The following is a 20,373-nucleotide window of genomic DNA, read 5'->3' as shown; positions in this document are numbered from 1 at the left end:
TTGCTCTGCTGCCAGTGTGATGCTAGAAGACACACAGAGCAGTGTCCTAATGATGTTCACCTCAGGAGCAGCACTTAGCAGATTTGGTCAGTGCCAAATTGGAAGAGCCCCCAAAAAATGTTGGGGAATGAAGCAAGGAGGGAGGAACGAGAGACCAGCACAAAAGAGATGAAGAAAGAACAGTACTCACCATCAAGACTTACCCCGGGCTTCTTTGACAAGCAGAAGATGATAGAGGCTGTTGCAGAATTGCTGCCAAAATCACTTCTTCCACAGATATAGATATTTATATGAATTTCCTCTTTCTGGCCTTTGCTTTAAGGAAAGGAAGGAAGAAGGAGCTGGCAATGGAGAATGGGGTGGGGGGTGGAAGAACCTGTCACAACCAGGTATACCCCTATTAGGTAAGGAGCAAGCTCTTTATCCAGCTCATCTGCAGAGCAGAATAAAAGTAAACCAGGAGTAAGCCTCAACAGATTAAATCAGGAGATGTACAGGGTACCATCTTCCTCCTGTTGGAGATAGAGAAATACTGAAATCAGATGAACTCTGCCATCTACAAGTCAGTATTTCTCTGTCTCCACCTGCTGGTAGATGAGCACAAGCCCACAAGTTCTGGAATAATCTGTTGAGGATGCTAAGGAAGAAATTCATAACAAGTTGTGTAGGCATAATTTGTTAGATGTAGATTTGTAAAGATTGTGCAGATAATATTGAGCCATTTAAATGGACAAATATTGTCCAAATAATTTAGGGTGCCCCACCTCTAAATCTGTCCAGATAACAGTGATATACAGCCACTATCCAGATAAGTTATACCTTTAGTTTAACCCTTCTAAATAGCCTGGATAGTGCCTATTTTTGTATAGATATGCCCAGGCAGTTTTATGAAAGTGTACTTGAGCAGGTTTACACTGATTAAAAATTTCCTTCATTTGTAATTTGCTACCCCACCCATCGAACAGACCATCTAATCGACTTACAGGCTAAAAAAGCGATAGTGTTATAGAAGAAAAAACAAACATGACAAAAGAAGGGAAGAGGGGAGAACTACAATAATGATGATAGGATGGGTGGAGGTGTACATAAGGGATGGTTAATGTGTCTTCAGATACTTCTGCATCCAGTGCTCTCAGGGAAAGGCGGTAAGACTCAACTAAAAGCATCTGTGAAGAGAGAGGTTTTCAGGTCAGCCTTAAATTGATCTAAGGAATCTGTAGTCTTAAATGCTCTAGTAACTTGTTCCAGAGTTCAAGACCCCTGTGCTGAAAAGATGGAACGTTGAATGTCGTCATAAACTAGTTCTCTGAAAGTAGGGATTATCAGACGATGTAAAAAATCTGGGTGCTCTTGAGTGAGTATAGGATGTCAAGAGTAATGAAAGAAAACCAGGTCCCCTATGGTACTGATTTTGAAGACTAGGAGCAGTAATTTATAGGTTATACAGTTGGAGACCCAATGAGAGGATTTCAGCAGTGGAATCACATGGTCCTAGTATTCTTGTAGAGAATAACTCCTATATAGCCCAAATGTCTGAGTTTGCCTTTTCATAACCCTTTGTGAGGAAATTGGACTGTGTTATTTTATCTAGGATTATGCTCTGGAAAAAGTATTTTTTGTGTGTGTGTCTTCAGTTAAGCTTTCTTTTTGGAGTCTACAATCCTTTTTTTTTTCTAAATTTATTAATGTATCTTTATTATGTGAATTTTTCCATTCCCAAACTGCAGGATAGTACGAAAAGGCCTATCAGTTTTTTCTGAGTGCCCAGAAAGGGGCTGCAGTAGAGGCACCTTTAAGTTTAGAGCTAGCTCTATATTTTAAGTGAAGACTCTTGTAGATTAAGTACACTACTGTGTTACATACCACAGGTCCCATTTTATGCAATGGGATTTATTTACTAATAACACACTTCAGTATATCTGGCCCCTAGACTGTTTGATAATACTGTCAGATTACAAATCAGAATTTTACAGGAAACCATGTGATGTTTGTGCCTGCTGAGTAGAAATAAGTAAAGTCCTCTTGAGAGGAACTGAACTGTCTTCTATGCTTACTTTTTAGAGGGAAAATCCAACAAAATATTTTTTTTCCAGATATGTATCAACTTTGAATGGCTAGGGCCATGTCATATTGACTAGTCTATGCACGACTAGGGCAATCCCAATCAATAAATTCCCTTCCTGTTATGGTGGTATGGATTAAGAGTTGGACAGGAATGGGACTGGCGCTGACCCTCTCGCTGCCATATCGCTTTTTGAAAATGGCTGGCGAGACTTCCAGCGATGGCCTCATGACACTTCCACAGAAATCTTGCGAGGCTGCCATTGGAAGTCTCTGCAGCCATTTTAAAGAAGATTCGGCAGCAAGAGGATCAGCGGCAGCTGGCAATAAAGACGGGATCTTTCCTGCCCTGAAGAATCCAGTAGGCTACTAGGGTGGCTTCAGGTATGTGCTGGGAGGGCACCCTGCGGCTCGGGGGACCGGAGGAGGAGGTCTGGAATAGGTGGGTGGGAGCGAGAGAGGGGAAGGGCAGATACTGTAGAAAAAAAAAAAGACGAGGTAATATCTGTTTCCCTTTCCTCATGCAGCTGGAACCCTGTCACTCAAGCTGCTGTATCGACGTTGTCTTTCTTTATTGTTGGTGGAATTTTTATTTAATCTCACTTAGATTTTCAAACATGCCGGCTTGTGCATACGGATTATACACAGAGGAAGTATAATAATCAGAATTTCTATCTATCTATCTATTTATTTACTTACTTATGGCATTTTATCCCACATTAAACATGAATTAGATTGAAACCTGGGAGCATTTAAAATCTTTTTTTTTCCTGTGCCTACATCATAAGAAAAAAAGATGGCATGTGTTTGCTTTGTGGAATGCACTTGCCTTTTTTTTTTTATTAATACTATTTCACAGAGAAGGTATTGATTAATGAGGGAAGGGTTTCCTTCATGCAGAACTGTCCAGAGTCAGGCTAATTGTGCCAGCATTGTCCAGTTCAGCACACTGTTAGCAGTCAAGTTCATACAAAGTTAATTATGTTCAGTGGAAAATAAATCTGTTGTCTCAGGCTTCTTGCTATGCGAATATTCAATCACTATTTCATTATTGCTATCAAGTATTATATATTAAGGGGATATGTTTTAATTCATTTATCCAGTCCTTACATGCACATGGTTTTGCTTTTTAAACCCAAAGGTTTCCTATGATAGCATTGTGCATATTTGAATTAGGTTTTTCTGTACAGGTTTTGCTTGATTTGTCTTTATTTGAAATAAAAAAAGTTTTAAAACACTTCTTCTCACCAAGGGGCGGGGCTAGGTGGGACGGTGGGGGGCCCCACCGAACTAGTCTGCACAGTCCCCCACAATTGCTAAGACCGGCCCTGAATACTGCAAAGGTTAATGACTTCTTCAGTACTGATGAACCATGTAAGCTGGGGCACCTTTTTAAAGGGGCAGGAGCTGAAGAGCGCTGCCTTCAGCGCCTGTAGAGTTCCTCCAGGGCCTACTTCTTAGAATCCTTGGAGGTCTAGGGATTTTGGGGTAGGAGGGATCTCCAGTCACTCTTGCCTCTGCAAAATGGCAGATTCAAAATGGCAGCAGCAAACCCTAATGGTAATGTTGCAGTACTACTGCTAGGATGTCAAGCCACCAAGAAATAAAAAGTTAGTGTCTCTAAGATAAGAAAAATTGACCCTTCCACCCTTCTGTAGATCCTTATATGTTGGCTTGACCCTAGACTAGTAGTACTGCAAGAAGACTGGTAGGGATCACTGGTGTCATTTTGAACCTGCTGTCAGTAGGGGCAGGAGAGACTGGAGATCACTTCTGCCCCAAACCTCTAGATCACTAAGATTCTAAGATGTATGTAGGCCCGGGGGTGGGGGTGGGGCGGTTGTCTACAGGAGGGTAGAGCTCTTCAGGAGGGAGGGTGTCTTTACAGGCAAGACAAATGCAATCCTTAAGGTAGTGGTATTCTTTGTAAACTGTTACTAGATTTCCTTAATAATGAAGTGTTCTGCATGCATTTGCATTTTGGTATGTTTCCTGCAGTGACTTAGTCTAATGTGCATTGAGGCAAATATTATGACTCCTGGGGGAATTCTGCGCAATACAGAATTTGCATAGCATTTCCCACCTGCACAGTATTCTGTGCAGACACTGGCATCAGCAGATCTCCTCAATCTCTCTCCTCCACTGCAGGGATCAGGTGGCATGAGGAGGAAGAAGTGAACTGCTGCATATTAGGCAGCGGACATCGTCTCCTCCTCATCTGTCGGCCTCGACCTGACTGTTCATTAGGACTGCAGGGTAGTAATTGAGGCCCAACAGTTTGGCCTAGAATTGCACAGGAGGGGGATGTGGTGGCCCAGTGTGCAGTAGTCCACTTCCTTCTCGTTTTGCCACACAATCAGGGTAGAGAGGGTAGCCAGACTGTGCTCATATGGGACAAACACCACAGAGGGATGAGGGTTGCTGGAGGAAGGGAGAGAGGAAGGTTGAGTGTTTGCTGTGGGGGGAGGGAGAGAGCAAGGTTGTGTGCCATAGGAATGGTGGGGCAAAGCAAGTTGAGCATGTGCCATGGGGAGTGGAAGGGGGCACCAAGCTTAAGGGTGGGCTATGGGGGAGGGTGGGGGTGTTGCGTGTGGAAAAAGACTTTGAGGGCACATAAAATTAGAGGTCTTGCTGGGAGTTAGAGAGGGAACAGAGGTGGCTACAACCTGAGGAGGGAAAGAGCAAAAGGGAGTTTAGGCTTTTGATGGGGAAAATTCTTCACAAACACACTATAAATAATTATTTTTTGTGCAGAATTCCCCCAGAAACAAAGTATATTATTGCAATAATACACCTTATTAATTGGTGCCCACACCCCACCTCCAGTGTGTTTTCAGATCAGTGGGCCCAGGCCCACCCAGTAGCAGCACACCTATGAAATGTCTGGCAGGGATCCCCAAGCCCCACCAGCTGAAAATTCCCAACAACTGTCCTTCCTGCATATCAGCCTTCCCTCTAATGTATTCCCGCCTATGCAGAAACAGGAAGTTGCATCAGAGGGAAGGCTGTGGGGCCAACATAAGCAGTGTGTATTAGTTGCTGCTCGCTGCCAGTGAAAATCTGCTATTTAAAAGGTATGGGGGGAGGGGGATGTTTGAGAGACCATATGGCATGCAGGCGAGAGAGGGAGAGACTACATCACTTGTGGACAGGGCGGAGTTCTGCCCACCCGTCTTGGGCCCAGGCCCACCCAAAATTGGGTGTCTGACTACGCCCCTGTTTCAGATAAGGTGAAATAAATGCCACATTTGCCATTTTGTCTTTTGGAAGATTTTATTCCAGAGGTTGAGTTAGATGTGTGCTAAAATATATGCAAAGTTCTGTCTGAAAAGCACAAAGCACTGAAAATAGCCCTTATTAAGAGAGGGCCTTTAGCAGCAGCTGCAGTTTTGCTGCTTTTCTTTTTAAATTTGGCAAGAAGTAATGAATGGGGAAAAAGTGATTTGAAACAGGCCCTATGTTGGTGGTGTCTTAGAAAGGAGCTGTAGGTATGAAAGCAGAACAGCATAAAAGGGAATAGTCAGTCATATTGTGTAAAGTAGGGTATTTCAGAAATGTTTGCTACATTTTAGAAACATGAGACACTAACTTATTTCTCTGTTAGATTTTTTCAGGAGGGGATCTCCAACATCCCTTTACTCAGACCAAAAATATTTCAACAGAATTGCAAAGTTTACACTGAGCTGATTTACAAGGAATGAATTTAATAAAGGATTCAGGTAAGAAGTGCAGGTTTAATGTGGAGCTGCGCTTGGCAGTAGTAGTTAGGTTTTAGTTATCAGTACTGACTTGGGAATGGAGGAATCCTAAAAGAAAAGATTTGTAATTGCAACAAGGTAATACAAACAAAACTCCAGACCTGGAGAAACGTTGTTAAAAATAAACATGCTAGAAAACAGTGTAAAAAGAAGTGCTGCTCTAACTATCTATAAATCGTGCAGCACCGAGCAGGAAGGAAAAAGGGCTCAAAGAGCTCCTAGATACCATAGATCTACCGGAGCTGAACAGATCTCTAAGATCTTCCCGGCAGAAATCCAGTCAAAGGTATCTGGCTGCCTCTCTGACATTGCTACCTGGATGTATCACCGCCACCTGAAGCTCAATATGTCCAAAACTGAGCTCCTTATCTTCCCACCTAAACCAACCTCTCCCCTTCCCCCATTCTCTATTTCTGTCGACAACACGCTCATTCTTCCTGTCTCATCTGCTCGTAACCTTGGGGTCATCTTCGACTCCTCCCTCTCCTTCTCTGCACATATTCAATAGATTGCTAAAACCTGTCGTTTCTTCCTTTATAATATCGCCAAAATTCGCCCTTTCCTTTCTGAACACGCTATCAGAACCCTCATCCACACTCTCATCACCTCTCGCTTAGATTACTGCAAGTTGCTTCTCACAGGTCTTCCACTCAGCCACCTCTTTCCTCTTCAATCTGTTCAAAATTCTGCTGCACGACTAATATTTCGCCAAAGTCATTATGCCCATATCAGCCCTCTCCTGAAGTCACTTCACTGGCTCCCTATCCGTTTCCGTATAAAATTCAAGCTCCTCTTATTGACTTATAAGTGCATTCACTCTGCAGCCCCTCACTACCTCTCCACTCTCATCTCTCCCTACACTCCTTCCCAAGAACGCCGTTCACTAGGCAAATCTCTCCTAATTGCATCCTTCTCCTCCATCGCTAACTCCAGACTCCGTTCCTTTTATCTCACCGCACCTTATGCCTGGAATAGGCTTCCTGAGCCGTTACGTCTAGCTCCATCCCTGGCCGCCTTCAAATCCGGGCTAAAGGCCTACCTCTTTAATGTTGCTTTTGACTCCTAACTTGTCACTTGCTCATAACCTTTATCTTGTCTTCCTCTCTTCAATAGTCCCTTCCCTATGTGTCCTTCTATCTGTCCTACCCTTATCCTTATTGGTCCTGTCTGTCCTGATTTAGATTGTAAGCTCTTTTGAGCAGGGACTGTCTTTTGTTCATGTTCAATTGTGAAGCGCTGTGTACGACTGGTAGCGCTATAGAAATGATTTATAATAGTAGTAGTTCCCTTCATCATCGACCCAAAAAACCTTCAATATAAGGTCAACTTCCTGCTGCTTAAATGATGCATGTGTCTCTGTGTAATTTTTTTCTTTTCTGTTGCACTTAGTAAGTACTGACAATTATCTTTAAAGTTGGTACTCATCAATTGACCGCACTGCCATATCCAGTGCTGTGCCATGCTGTCTTCGCCCTCTTTCCCCAAGCTGACGGTGGCCAGCATTTCACGCTGTTGCTTCAGGGACTTGGTGACAGGGCTACTATTAGGACAGTCACAACGCAACTCGACATGTGATATAAAGGATAAAAATAGTTAAATACATTGAAACCGGTGATCCAATGTGGCCACGTTTCAACAAATGCCTAAGATTACACATGATTTTTAACCATACTGCTGATGCAGAGTATTCAAGAACAAGTGACATCAGCCACTAACAGAACAATCTCAGTCACTGTAGTGGAAAACAAAAAGTGGAATTGCTCTTCTGTTTGGTTCTTGAATACATTAAGATTGCACATGATTTAGCCATGTCCCCTGATGCAGGAATTTGCTGATACATGATTGCATATGTGTGTTAACTATTTTTCTTTTATACCACATGATACAATAAACATAAGAATATCCATACTAGGTCAGACCAGTGGTCCATCTAGTCCAGTATCCTGTTTCCAGCAGTGGCCAAGCCAGGTCACAAGTACCTGGCAAAAATCCAAATAGCAGCAACATTTCATACTACCAATCCCAGGGCAAGCAGTGACTTCCCTATGTCTATTTCAATAGCAAACTATGGGCTTTTCCTCCAGAAACGTGTCCAAACCTTTTTAAAACCCAGATAGCTAAACACTGTTACTTCATCCTCTGGCAAAGAGTTCCAGAGCTTAACTATTCTTTGAGTGAAAAAATATTTCCTCCTATTTGTTTTAAAAGTATTTCCATGTAACTTTGAGTGTCCCCTAGTCTTTGTACTTTTTAAAAGACCACTTCTACTTGTTCTACACCACTCAGGATTTTGTAGACTTCAAACATAATCTCTTTCCCAAGCTGAAGCCTTAAACTCTTTTAGCCATAAGTATTGCCATACTGGGACAGAACGAAGGTCCATCAAGCCCAGCATCCTGTTTCGAACAGTGGCCAATCCAGGTCACAAGTACCTGGCAAGATACCAAAACAGTACAATACATTTTATGCTGCTTATTCTAGAAATAAGCAGTGGATTTTCCCCAAATCCATTTTAATAATGGTCTGTGGACTTTTTCTTTAAGAAGCCATCCAACCTTTTTTAAACCACGCTAAGCTAACCACTTTTACTACATTCTCTGGCAACGCATTCCAGAGTTTAATTACACACATGAGAGGAGTTCCATCCTCTTTATCATTTTGGTTGGTCTTCTTTGAACCTTTTCTAATTCTGCTATTCTTTTTTTTTTTTTTTTTTTAAATACAGTGACTAGAACAGAACGCAATACTGTAGGTGAGATTGCACCATGGAGTGAAACAGAGGCATTATAGTATTCAGTCTTATTTACCATCGCTTTCCTAATAAATCAAAGCATCCAGTTTGCTTTTTTGGCCGCTGCACACTGGGCAGAAGAATTCAGCATATTATCTAGAAGCACTAGCTTTGCCATCCTGGTGCTTGGTTGTTTATTTTTTATCAGATTTCTTGTTTGCATTAACTTTTTCGTTCCTGTAGTTTCAACAAGCAAAATACTACCCTTGCCTGCCTGTTCTAAATTTTGATTAAAAGACTACCACCTCAAAGACACGGGGGGGGGGGGGGTAACAAATACCCCCAACTCTTATCATTTGGAGTTAACCCATTTGTAAGACTATAGCATTTTAAAATAGGCTATTCAATTACACTGTGCAGGAGAAAAGTAGATTATCCTTCTGCTTCTCTTCTATGCACAAAGAAATATTTAATACCATGAAGTCCAACCTTCAGTCACTTTTTTTTTTTTTAAAGCAAGTCACATGAGCTACAACAGTATGGTGGGTAGTGTAGCCTCAAGGCTCAGTTGAAAGTCAAAGTGAACTTTCTGTGCACAAGTCTGTTGAAATTAAAATAATTGTTAAATACTATAAGCAGCTTTCTTCTCTGCTGAAAGAGCATGACCCAATCCTGAATAAAATCAGAGAGAGACATCAATCTCAGCAGAAAAAGAAGAGCTATATCAACATCTCTTCAGGCTGAGGACCTGCATTTAACGTCCGACTTCAAGCACTGGATAACGAAGACATAGGCTTTAGAATCTGGCAGGGACAGAATATTTCTGTGCTGTCGCACCAACATGATAGCTATATGCTCATTATTTTGGTACTTCAGTTTACTATTTGTTAGTGGCCTAATTGTGTACAAGAAATTGTCTGTCCCTGAATAAAAATGACATTTATATTTGCTTAATTATATATTAAAAGTTACACTTCATTTGCACCTAATTTATATAACTGCCTCATTTAGGGGCCCTTTTACTAAAGCTTAGCATGTGCTAACAGAATTAGTGCATGCTAAATAGTCCATAGGTATAAAACGGGCTTCTTAGCATTTAGCACTTGCTAAGCTTTAATTAAAGGGTCCCTTAATGAACATGGTCATACTGTATCACTTTTTATGGAAAGTAACAGGTTTGTTTCCCTTATCAATTCATGTAATTTTTTATTATTACAGGAGCAGAATCGTTCTCTGGTACAACTGCTGCAAGTAGAATTAACAGTGGATGGGCCATAGTAATCTAAACACATGTTGTGCTACCTCAAAAACCCTGAGCCTTCCATTTTGATGTGCAACAGGCCAAAAGTGCTATAACCATCAGGGTCAAACATGATCTTCCCAAAAGGCAGCTTTGCTTTTTTTTTTTGCTAAATTTTCTATAACTACCTAAATGCACAAGTTACAATGAAGTAGTGTGTGTATATGTATGTACATATTTAAGAAAGTATTTGTCAACAGTGTCTTCAGACTTGAAGACTATATAGTGCAAGCCTTGTCTTGGAATGTGAACATTTAGGAAATTGGTTAAATGCAATTAAAATAAGAGCTACTTATGTTCAGGGAAAATAAGCTATTTTTGTCAATTTGATTAAATATATATTTTTTTTACGAAGTATGCTTAGTGTGTGGCTGTTATTCTTAGTGGAAGGGGGGGGGGGTGTATATATACATAGATATATATATAGAGAGAGTACTGTTATTCTCCTCTAAGCAAAACTTTATTATCCATACATAGTTTTATAGGATAAGCAGCAGGTTGTCTTTCAGTTCTGCTCAGTTTTGTTATATCCCACATTGTCAAAAATTAATATATACAGTAAGGGATAGATGTGTTTGTAAACCCCTCCTTTTCAAAGTGAAGAATATCTTGCTTTTTAGAGTCAAACAATTTATAACTTAACAGTCAGTGCAAAAAGAAAAAAAAAAAAAAGATAACAAATGGCATTACATCCCCCACAATCTCACCTCCCCCCCCCCCCCCCCCCCCCACAATAACCCACAACATACCGCCTGGCAACAACTGTCCATTAGGCAGCCTTGTTTCTTTTGACCCACTGATCCTAGATATATACCAGTAATAACACCCACTCACTTAGATAGTGCTCTGGTTGAACGGTTGCAGGATGCTGCATCCCTTTTACACACAATCTGTTCTCTGTTATAAAGTATTCAGAACTAAACTTCTCCACCTGGAACTCAGAGATTGAATACAAGAACCTCACACCATCAGGAAGTGCTTTTTTCTGTTGAAGAGGTCCCCGGGCGTCTGCAAGTGAATTAATTCTTTTTAAGACCTGGGTACCTTGCTGATTCAATTTGACAGAAGCCTGTTCCGTAATAAATTAAGTGCTTATCTAGATCAGGAGTTCCTAACCATTTTTTGGATCCTACACCCCTTTAACCAACCGATCAATGAAACCATTGTATCTCCTTATTAAACCACATATCTGCTAGTGACTACTGTCACTAAAAGTGCTAACTGGTAACATGTTGCTAAAATTGGTAATACACAGTTGTAGTACTGATAACTGTCTTCACTGCCTGCCTTCTGTCTAGAAAGTTTCAGTAAACGCCTCAGATTTCAAGACCCTAATCCACACCCCTTGGGGATGCGGGCACCGCTGGTTAAAAACCCCTGATCTAGATATATAGGTACTTTATAAATACTCAGATTAATAGTATTTTATTGCAGCAAACAAATTGTGACAAAACCAAAATCTACTACAATTAAGGAATTACATTTTTCTACTGGATCATATTATCTGGAATCAATTAGCATATCTACTTCACCCAAATAGGTCATGGTCTTTGTGGTGGCTTGAAAAAGCTGTGTAATCTTGACTACCTTACCAATCACAAACTCCATAACTGAAAATAGTATAGGACCATACCAGTGAATCCCAAACCTGTCCTGGAGAAACCCTAGCCAGTCAAATTTTCAGGATATTCATGAAATAGATCTGCATACCAAGGAGGCAGTGTATGCAAATCAATCTCATGCATATTCACTATGGATATCCTGAAAACCTGACTGGCTAGAGTTACCACCAGGACATGTTTGGGAACCCCCTAGCCATACACATTTGTGTTGGCTGTATTAGTACTGTATGAAAAATGTACCTTCAACATTAAAGTAAATTTAAAATAAACAGCTACCTAAAACCCAGAGCTTTTTTTGAACTGAAAAATATATTCAAATCATTCGCCTGTAGTGTTAAAATGTATAGCTCGTGTAAAAAAAAAAAAAAAAGATACCTGAGCAGCAGTCTTGCAGTTCTGCCTGTCCAGTTTTAAACTGAACCACTCAATGAATACACTATGAAAAACAAAGAAGATGCAGTAAACAGCTGCCATACAATGTAAGGCAGAAAATGTTTACAAGAGAGAGATGTTAGCACACTGCGGATTGCAAAGTAAAGGATTTTAAATAGCATAGAATATAACAGTACAAAGATGGGACATTGTATCAAAAATTCAACTGAGGAAGGAAAGGCTATAGTTACTTTTGTAAACTGTAGGTATGTCTATTGTACTAGATGAGGAAGGTTGTGGATCACAGAGTCTGTACTCTACAAAATGATTTTTCTCTATACTAATGCCAATAACTAATTTATTTTCTTCATTAAAATATACACACAATCTGACACTGCCAGCGCGAATCCAAGATGGCGGCTGTTAGAGCAAGTTAAACGGACGCACCTCGAAGTAGTTCCTTGCTTGGACTTGCGTGAGTGTCTTCCCCGTCGCGGAGATGGGCAAGAGAAGAGGCAAAGTTCGGGAGGCTCCCTCTGTACCGGACGGCACCTCTCAGCCACGCCAGACAACGCTGGATCATTTTCGTCTTGTGTCTGGTCCCGAGTTGGCGTCGACTCCGTTAGCCGGTGCTAGCGCTCAAACGCTAGACAGCAGTGGAGACGGGGCTTCCCTGAGCCCCGTCGAGCGTGCAGCGCCCCCACAACCCGGAAGGGAAGCTACTGTTGCAAGTCCTGGGGCCATGGTATCGAGAGGAGAACCAGGTGATCAGGAAGCGAGACTGCACGAGCGGACAACTGGAGCCACATTGCAAGCTGAACCAGGATTAACAGCTGCTCAAGCCTTGGAAAAGACTGTGAGTACTCTGGAACAGGCTGCCAAAGCCCCCCTACCGGTTTTTTCAATGGGAAGAGTAGAAAAACCAGCTGTAGTGACTTTGGAGACACTGTGGGACTTAACTTCATCTACCCACTCAGCTTTACAAAACTTGATTTTGAAAAATATGGAGACGATTAAAGTTCTATCTGAGACTGCTCTAAACCAAATTCAAACTAGTGAATCCCAAGCGACCGAGGTTAGAAGAATGTCGGAAAAAGTTGAGAAATTTGATCTTGTGGGACAAACTTTAATTAAAGATAAAAACTTCACCCTGAGACGCTTGGAATATTTAGAGAATTATTCAAAAAGACTGTCCTTGCGTTTTATAAATTTTCCTAGGTCCCCTATGGTAGTGCCAATCCAAATGATCAGAAAATATTTAATGGAGATTCTGGGAATGCCGGAAAATTCCTTACCACCTATAACAAGAGCTTATTATATACAAATGGATGCGAAATCATCTGAGAATCAACAGCAACAAGGTGTAATGGATCTTACGGCATTTCTTGAGTCTTCCTTAGAGGTTATAACTCAAAGAACTACACTTTTGGTGACATTTGCATTGGAAATAGATAGAGATGCAGTCCTTAAACTTTCCCTCAGACATTTGGATTCTCTGTTTATGGGATCAAAGGTTAGGGTATTCCCTGATTTGGCTAGGGATACTCAACAAAGGCGTAGGAAATTTTTGACTCTACGTCCCAGATTAATAACAATAGGTGCAGATTTTGTTTTGAGATACCCATGTATATGTAGAATAAAATTTCAATCTAGGCAATACCAATTCTATGACCCAAAACAGTTGGAGGAATTTCTGTTAAGCAGAGAAGTGGTAAATGTTAAAGTTTAGTCCCGCATGCACCACTGTAAGGCAGCTAAGAGTCTGCCACTTGAGACGTAACTTGCTCTTTTGATTTATTTATTTGGTGATTATGCTTTATATTTAAGTGTTTGAAAATTTACTATAAATCTTGGATCATTACCTTATTTGTGATCGATAGTAGAATATATCATTGTGATTATTAGAATATTTCCTTTTGTTTATAAATTGCTGTTTTGTGTATTATCACTCATAAGGATTTATTATGTATGATAAAACTGTATAAATAAAAATATTTAAAAAAAAAATATACACACAATCTGCCCAATATTCAGTGCTATTTAACCGGACAGAAATGGGTCATGACTGGTTACACGGTCAAGCCAAGTCTTTTTTTTTTCCATAATAATTGGTTTATAGTAGCTTACGTTCTGTCCCAGGCTATGCCAACAGTCAAGTATGCTGCATATTGTTACTGTCAAGCATGGTTGTCTCATTGTTAGCATCTAAAGCTTCACAGGCTTTGTTGTAAAGCTTCCAGCATGTAGTGACACTTTATAAGTTCCTGATCAAGGGGCTAGATGACAGTAGTAGTGTTTGGGGACATAAAAAGGACTTCTGTGTCTAGGTTAGTATTTTAAAGTGTTGAATGGCAATTGAATGGGGCATTATCCAAAATCAGCAAAATGAAGGTGAGATTTTGGCGGTGTATAAGGTTACACCAATGCCAATATTCAGGTATGCACTCTGAGGCCCAAGACCGCAATACACATTTCCTCACCAACAGGCACAATTTGCAAAACAATAAGGTAACTTCTGCCGATGACCCCCTAAAAGACCCCAGGCAATCAAGTACCACTTGAATTGGGGTACCCGCAACTCTCCATGAGAACAAAAAGGATAAATACTCCACCACCCCGCGCCAGAAGAGTGTAGATACATACCTGTAGCAGGTATTCTCCGAGGACAGCAGGCTAATTGTTCTCACGATTGGGTCGTTGTCCACGACGGCCCAGGAGACCGGCAAATCCGTAAGAAAAACAAAAAAAACTTCTACAACACACCGGCGCATGGGCAGAGTGAACCGCGCATGTGCGAACGGCTTCCTGCCCGCAACACAAGCGTGCCCTCCTCAGTTTAATAAAAAGCAAAAGAGAATTAGAACAACTCCAAAGGGGAGGAAGGTGGGTTTGTATCTACACTTTCTCCAAGAACAAGCAGGCTGCTTGTTCTCATGATTGGGGTATCCCTAGCCCCCAGGCTCACTCAAAACAAGAAACATTGGTCAATTAGGCCTCACAACAGCAAGAACATAATAAAAGATTGACCTGAAAAGAAACTAAGTGAGAGTGCAGCCTGGAACAGAACAGAAATGGGCCTAGGAGGGTGGAGTTGGATTCTAAACCCCAAACAGATCCTGCAGCACCGACTGCCCAAACCAACTGTTGCATCGGGTATCCTGCTGAAGGCAGTAGGGAGATGTGAATGTGTGGACTGACCACCACGTTGCATCCATGCAAATCTCCTCAATAGAAGCTGACTTTAAGTGAGCCACTGACACAGCCATGGCTCTGACATTATGAACCGTGACATGGCCCTCCAGAGTCAGCCCAGCTTGAGCATAAGTAAAAGAAATGCAATCCGCTAGCCAATTAGAGATTGCGTGCTTTCCGATAGCGACTCCCCTCCTGTTGGGATCAAAAGAAACAAACAACTGGGCAGACTGTCTATATGGCTTTGTCCGCTCCACATAAAAGGCCAATGCTCTCTTACAGTCCAAGGTGTGTAACTTGTCCTCACCAGGGCGGGTGTGTGCATGGGAAAAAAATGTTGGCAAGACAATTGACTGGTTCAGATGGAACTCTGACACCACTTAGGGTGAGTGCAGAAGACTACTCTCTTATGATGAAACTTGATATAAGGTACATGCACTACCAGGGCTTGGAGCTCACTGACTGGAAGCAAGCAATACTCGGGAGACACCCTGTGAAAGACCCAAGGAGGCAATTTCTAAGCTCTCAACATCCAGGCCATGAGAGCCAGAGACTGGAGATTGGGATGTAGAAGCGACCCCTCGTTCTGGGTGATGAGGGTCGGAAAACACTCCAATCTCCATGGTTCCTCGGAGGACAACTCCAGAAGAAGATGGAACCAGATATGACTTGGCCAAAAGGGCGCAATCAGAATCATGGTTCCACGGTCTTGCTTGAGTTTCAGTAAAGTCTTCCCTACTAAAGGGTATGGGAGGATACGCATACAGGCGGCCTGTCCCCCCAATGTAGGAGAAAGGCATCTGACACTAGTCTGTTGTGGGCCTGAAGTCTGGAACAGAATTGAGGGACTTTGTGATTGATCTGAGTGGCAAAAAGATCCACCGAGGGGGTGCCCCACTCTCGGAAGATCTTGTGGACAACGGCCAAGTTTAGCGACCACTCGTGAGGTTGAATGATCCTGCTCAACCTGTCGGCCAGACTGCTGTTTACGCATGCCAGATATGTCGCCTGGAGAAACATGCCGTGATGGTGCGCCCAAAGCCACATCCGGACAGCTTCCTGTCACAGAGGGCAAGATCCAGTGCTCCCCTGCTTTTTGGTGTAATACATAGCAACCTGATTGTCTGTCTGAATTAGAATGATTTGGTTGGATAGCCGATCTCTGAAAGCCTTGAGAGCGTTCCAGATCGCTCATAATTCCAGGAGGTTGATCCTTTTCCTGAAAGGACCAAGCTCCTTGAGTGTCAGCACTTTTTGTGGCTGAGGAATTTGGAATGGACGTCCCAAGGTCAAATTGGATCAAATGGTCCACCAAGGAAGGGAACTGCAAAAGTCGGTGGAGAGATGTATGACATCCTTGTAGCCTGGCACCACTGGGAAGCTAGGGTCCATTGAGCTGATCTCATATGTAGGCGTGCCATGGGAGTTACATGAACTGTGGAAGCCATGTGCCCTAAGAATCTCAACATCTGCCAAGTTGTGATCTGTTGAGGCGCTCGAGCGAAGGACACTAGGGCCAGGAGATTGTCTGCCCTTGCCTGGAAAAGATAAGCTTGAGCCATCCATGTGTCCAACAGAGCTCCAATGAACTCCAATTTCTGAACCGGGACCAGATGGGATAATTTATTTCGAACCCCAGTAGCTCTAGCACTCGAATAATCATCCACATGGACTGTAGAGCGCCTGCCTCCGAAGTGCTCTTCACCAGCCAATCGTCGAGTTAAGGGAAGACATGCACTCCCAGTCTGCTTAGCGATGCTGCAACAACTGCTAGGCACTTTGTGAAGACCCTGGGCGCAGACGCGAGGCCAAAGGGCAGTACACAGTACTGAAAGTGCCAAGTTCCCAACCAAAATCGAAGATACTTCCTGTGAGCTGGGAGTATTGAGATGTGTGTATAGGCATCCTTCAAGTCCAGAGAGCATAGCCAATCGTTTTCTTGAATCATGGGAAGAAGGGTGACCAGGGAAACCATCCTGAACTTTTCTCAGACTAGGAATTTGTTCAGGGCCCTCAGGTCTAGGATGGGACACATCCCCCCTGTTTTCTTTTGAACAAGGAAGTACCTGGAATAGAATCCCAGCCCATCTTCCCCTGGTGGGACGGGTTCGACCGCATTGGCCTTTAGAAGGGCAGAGAGTTCTTCTGCAAGTACCTGCTTGTGCTGGGAGCTTAAGGACTGAGTTCCCAGTGGACAATTTGGAGGCATGGATTCCAGATTGGGAGTGTATCCTAACCAGACTATTTGAAGAACCCACCTGTCGGAGGTTATAAGAGGCCACCTTTTGTGAAAAAATATCAACCTCTCTCCGACCGGCAAGTCGTCCGGCACAGACACTCTGAGGCTATGCTGCACTGGAGCCAGTCAAACCCTCAAACCTCCAAAAAAAACCACAACGCCCTGTGAATGCCAGATATTGTGGGAGCACTGTCTGAAAGCTCCTCAAAAAATGATCTAATTTTAGCTTCTAATTTGAGACGCAAGGCCTCTCTATCTAATGAAATGTTTACTTGACAGTACGCAAACTTGTCCCCCCATTGTATAGACTCTGGATTCCTCAACTGGTCTAATGGGCGCAGCCTCCATCTTCCCCCAATACCGCATCTAAGCAGTCCAACCCCAGTTCCTCCCACTGTACAAAAGCTGAATTATCTAAGCCTGGCAAAAAGACTGGGTTGCCCCTAATAGACAAGCATTCCGTAACCTTTGGGTTCCCACCCAGACAAATCCTCCAAAACTGCCAAGCCTCTCTGAGGGCCCAAGAGAACACCATCTCAAGTGACCGGGAATAAGGGATCTGTCTACCTGCAAAAGAGAAATTAGCTTGAATAGGGCAAAAAATGCTACCTCCAAAGCCAGGGGCGTATAATGGCTAGAGGAGAATAGCCAGTTGCGGACATGTCTTAAAAGGCGAGATTATAAAACTTCAAATTGGGTAGACCCAGCCCCCCCCCCCCCCCCAGCAAAAATTGACATCACACCTTTGCTTTTTTTCTTCGCACAGCAGAAACAGGTAACCAGTTGATAGAATCGTCTAATGTCTTTTCTTAACAGGCGCAAAGGCAGGGTAGGGTCTGCATCAGGTATAGCCATCTAGGGAGTATCACCTTTCTAACAAGACATATACACCCAATCAACGGTACTGGCAGTGCCTGCCACTTCTCCAGCTGCTGTTCAGTCTGGACCAACATTTGTTTAATAATAAGACTGTACAAATCTCCCACCTTTGGTGTGAGGAGAATTCCCAAATACTTAAATGAGTTTTCTGCCCATCAGAAGGGAAACCTCCCCTGCCAAGAGAAATGGACTTCTGGTAGGGAGGCCAACGCCTCAGATTTATCCAAATTCAAGCAACAGCCACCATAATCGCCAAACTCCTCGAAAACCTCCAACAAAGCTCGCAGTGAATCCAGAGGGTCTGCAAGCATTACTAGATCAGCAAATGCAGCCAGTTTAAAACTGTCCCTCCCTATCTTAACCCCATGTATTGCAGGGTTCAAATATATATCCCTTATCAAAGGGCCAAGATACAGGACAAATAATGGCGACAGAGGGCATCCTTGACGAGTCACACGGCCGATCTCAAATTCGTCTGATGCCTGAGCGTTTACCATAACCCTAGCTCATGGAGAAGTATACAAGGTCCTGACCGCCTCCATGAACCAACTCTCAAATCCGTAGGCCTTCAGGACTGCAAACAAGAAATCCCACTGAACATGATCAAAAGCCTTCTCGGCGTCAAAACTAATAATCAAAGAAGGCTCCCGAGATGTGCCCACACATTCCAAAGAGGCCAGTATACGCCTAAGATTTTTTGCTACAGATCGACCTTGAACAAATCCCACCTGTGCACTGTGGGTGAGCTTTGGCAAACTCCAGCCCATTCTATTAGCCAAGATTTTTGCAAAAAGTTTTACTTCAGTATTCAGAAGGGAAATGGGTCAATACAACTCTGTCAAAGCTGAATTGCGATTTGGCTTTGGGAGCACTATAATTTGGGCTAGGTTCAGCTGGCCCGGTAGCACACGCGCCTCAACCCAGGCATTAAACACCTGCGTTAGAGATGGAACAATAGCCTCTCCCAATATCTTGTAGAATTCGGCTCGAAAGCCATCCAGCCCCAGGGCCTTGCCTAGTTGACTGCAACCTATCGCCCAACTAACTTCATCAGGGTTGATGGGAGCGTTCAAAGTGTCCCGTTCTGTTTGAGTCAGCCTTGGGATTTCCAGCCCATCCAGATATAGGTTACCCGGAAGACCGGGTGGCATGATCTTTAAATAATTTAATGCCAGGGCCTTTGCCTGACATTTTTGTTTTGTCCATTTCCCAGTCAGTTTGTAAAACAAGCCAGTCTCATCGACAATCAGACCTGTTCTGACACAATCTTTTTCTATCACTAAGCAGGTATTTTTTTTTAAATCTTCAGCAGCGTCATCATCAGTGGAACCTGCCTCACCAGATAGCTTTACGTTTTTAAGTACATAATTGCCTTTTAAAATGCACAAGCCAGTCAGAACCAGCAGAAAAGGGTTTCATATTTTCCTTGCCCTGTATGAAGTGTTTATACATTTCTTTAGCTTTTATCCTAACAATGCTATCCACTGTTTTTTGTTTTGTTTTTAAATCATCCACCATTTGTATAAATCACAAATTTAGCTGCTTTTCCATCTTTTCCACTGACTGATCAAACCACAGATGTTTTTAGCACTTTCCAGTGCAGCCTCACGAATGTACTGACAAGTATCTTCTTCCTTTAGTGACTCCACTCCTTTCAGTTCTGATATAAATACCAGCAAAGTGAACATGAAAGAGCTTGTCATGCAACGCCTTGACTAGCACCTTCCTCCCACCGATTGGGTCACAACTGCCTCTGGGCGAGTCTCCCACTCTCAAATTATCCCCAGTGATTTCTATGTTACTGGAGGCCACACTCCCACAGATTGCAGAAAACACTCAAACCACCAGGATTCTTTCAGGCCAGACAAAAAAAAACTAAAACTGTTTAGTCTTTAAAAATTGAACAGTGTACAAAAAAATATTAATTGTAAAACAATACAGGAACTAAGACCTTTGAAATAAGAATGATTGAATATTTTGACACCCAACAAACAGGACTTAATAAGGATCTGGGTTTTCTAACCCATTATAAACCATAAAGCTGTATTTCTCTGTTTATTACCCTCCTCTCACCTACCAACACCCATTCTGTTTGAATATCAATGAAATGCTTTGATGTCCCCATGCATACCCCCACCCTCCCACTCTGTCAAAGTAGTGCTTTGATGTTTTTCTTATATATACTATCTGCTACCACATTTGCTTATTTCCGATCTGAC

General features: G+C 42.5%; 1 protein-coding gene across 2 annotated transcripts in view; it reads left to right on the top strand.

The window, feature by feature from the left end:
• The window catches only part of CNTRL (centriolin), a 152,379-nt gene extending 142,189 nt beyond the window's left edge, over nt 1-10,190 (top strand). For both annotated transcript variants that reach the window (XM_030207567.1, XM_030207568.1), the window contains 2 exons: nt 5,666-5,780; nt 9,769-10,190. In XM_030207567.1, coding sequence (XP_030063427.1) covers nt 5,666-5,743 — 78 coding nt within the window. In that variant the 3' untranslated portion in view covers nt 5,744-5,780; nt 9,769-10,190. The remainder of the gene's footprint in view (nt 1-5,665; nt 5,781-9,768) is intronic.
• Nucleotides 10,191-20,373: the final 10,183 nt, after the last annotated feature.

Source organism: Microcaecilia unicolor, chromosome 6 (assembly GCF_901765095.1).
Source record: "Microcaecilia unicolor chromosome 6, aMicUni1.1, whole genome shotgun sequence".
NCBI lineage: Eukaryota > Metazoa > Chordata > Amphibia > Gymnophiona > Siphonopidae > Microcaecilia > Microcaecilia unicolor.
The sequence above is the reverse complement of the archived record's forward strand: the minus strand, read 5'-3'. Positions and strand labels throughout refer to the sequence as shown.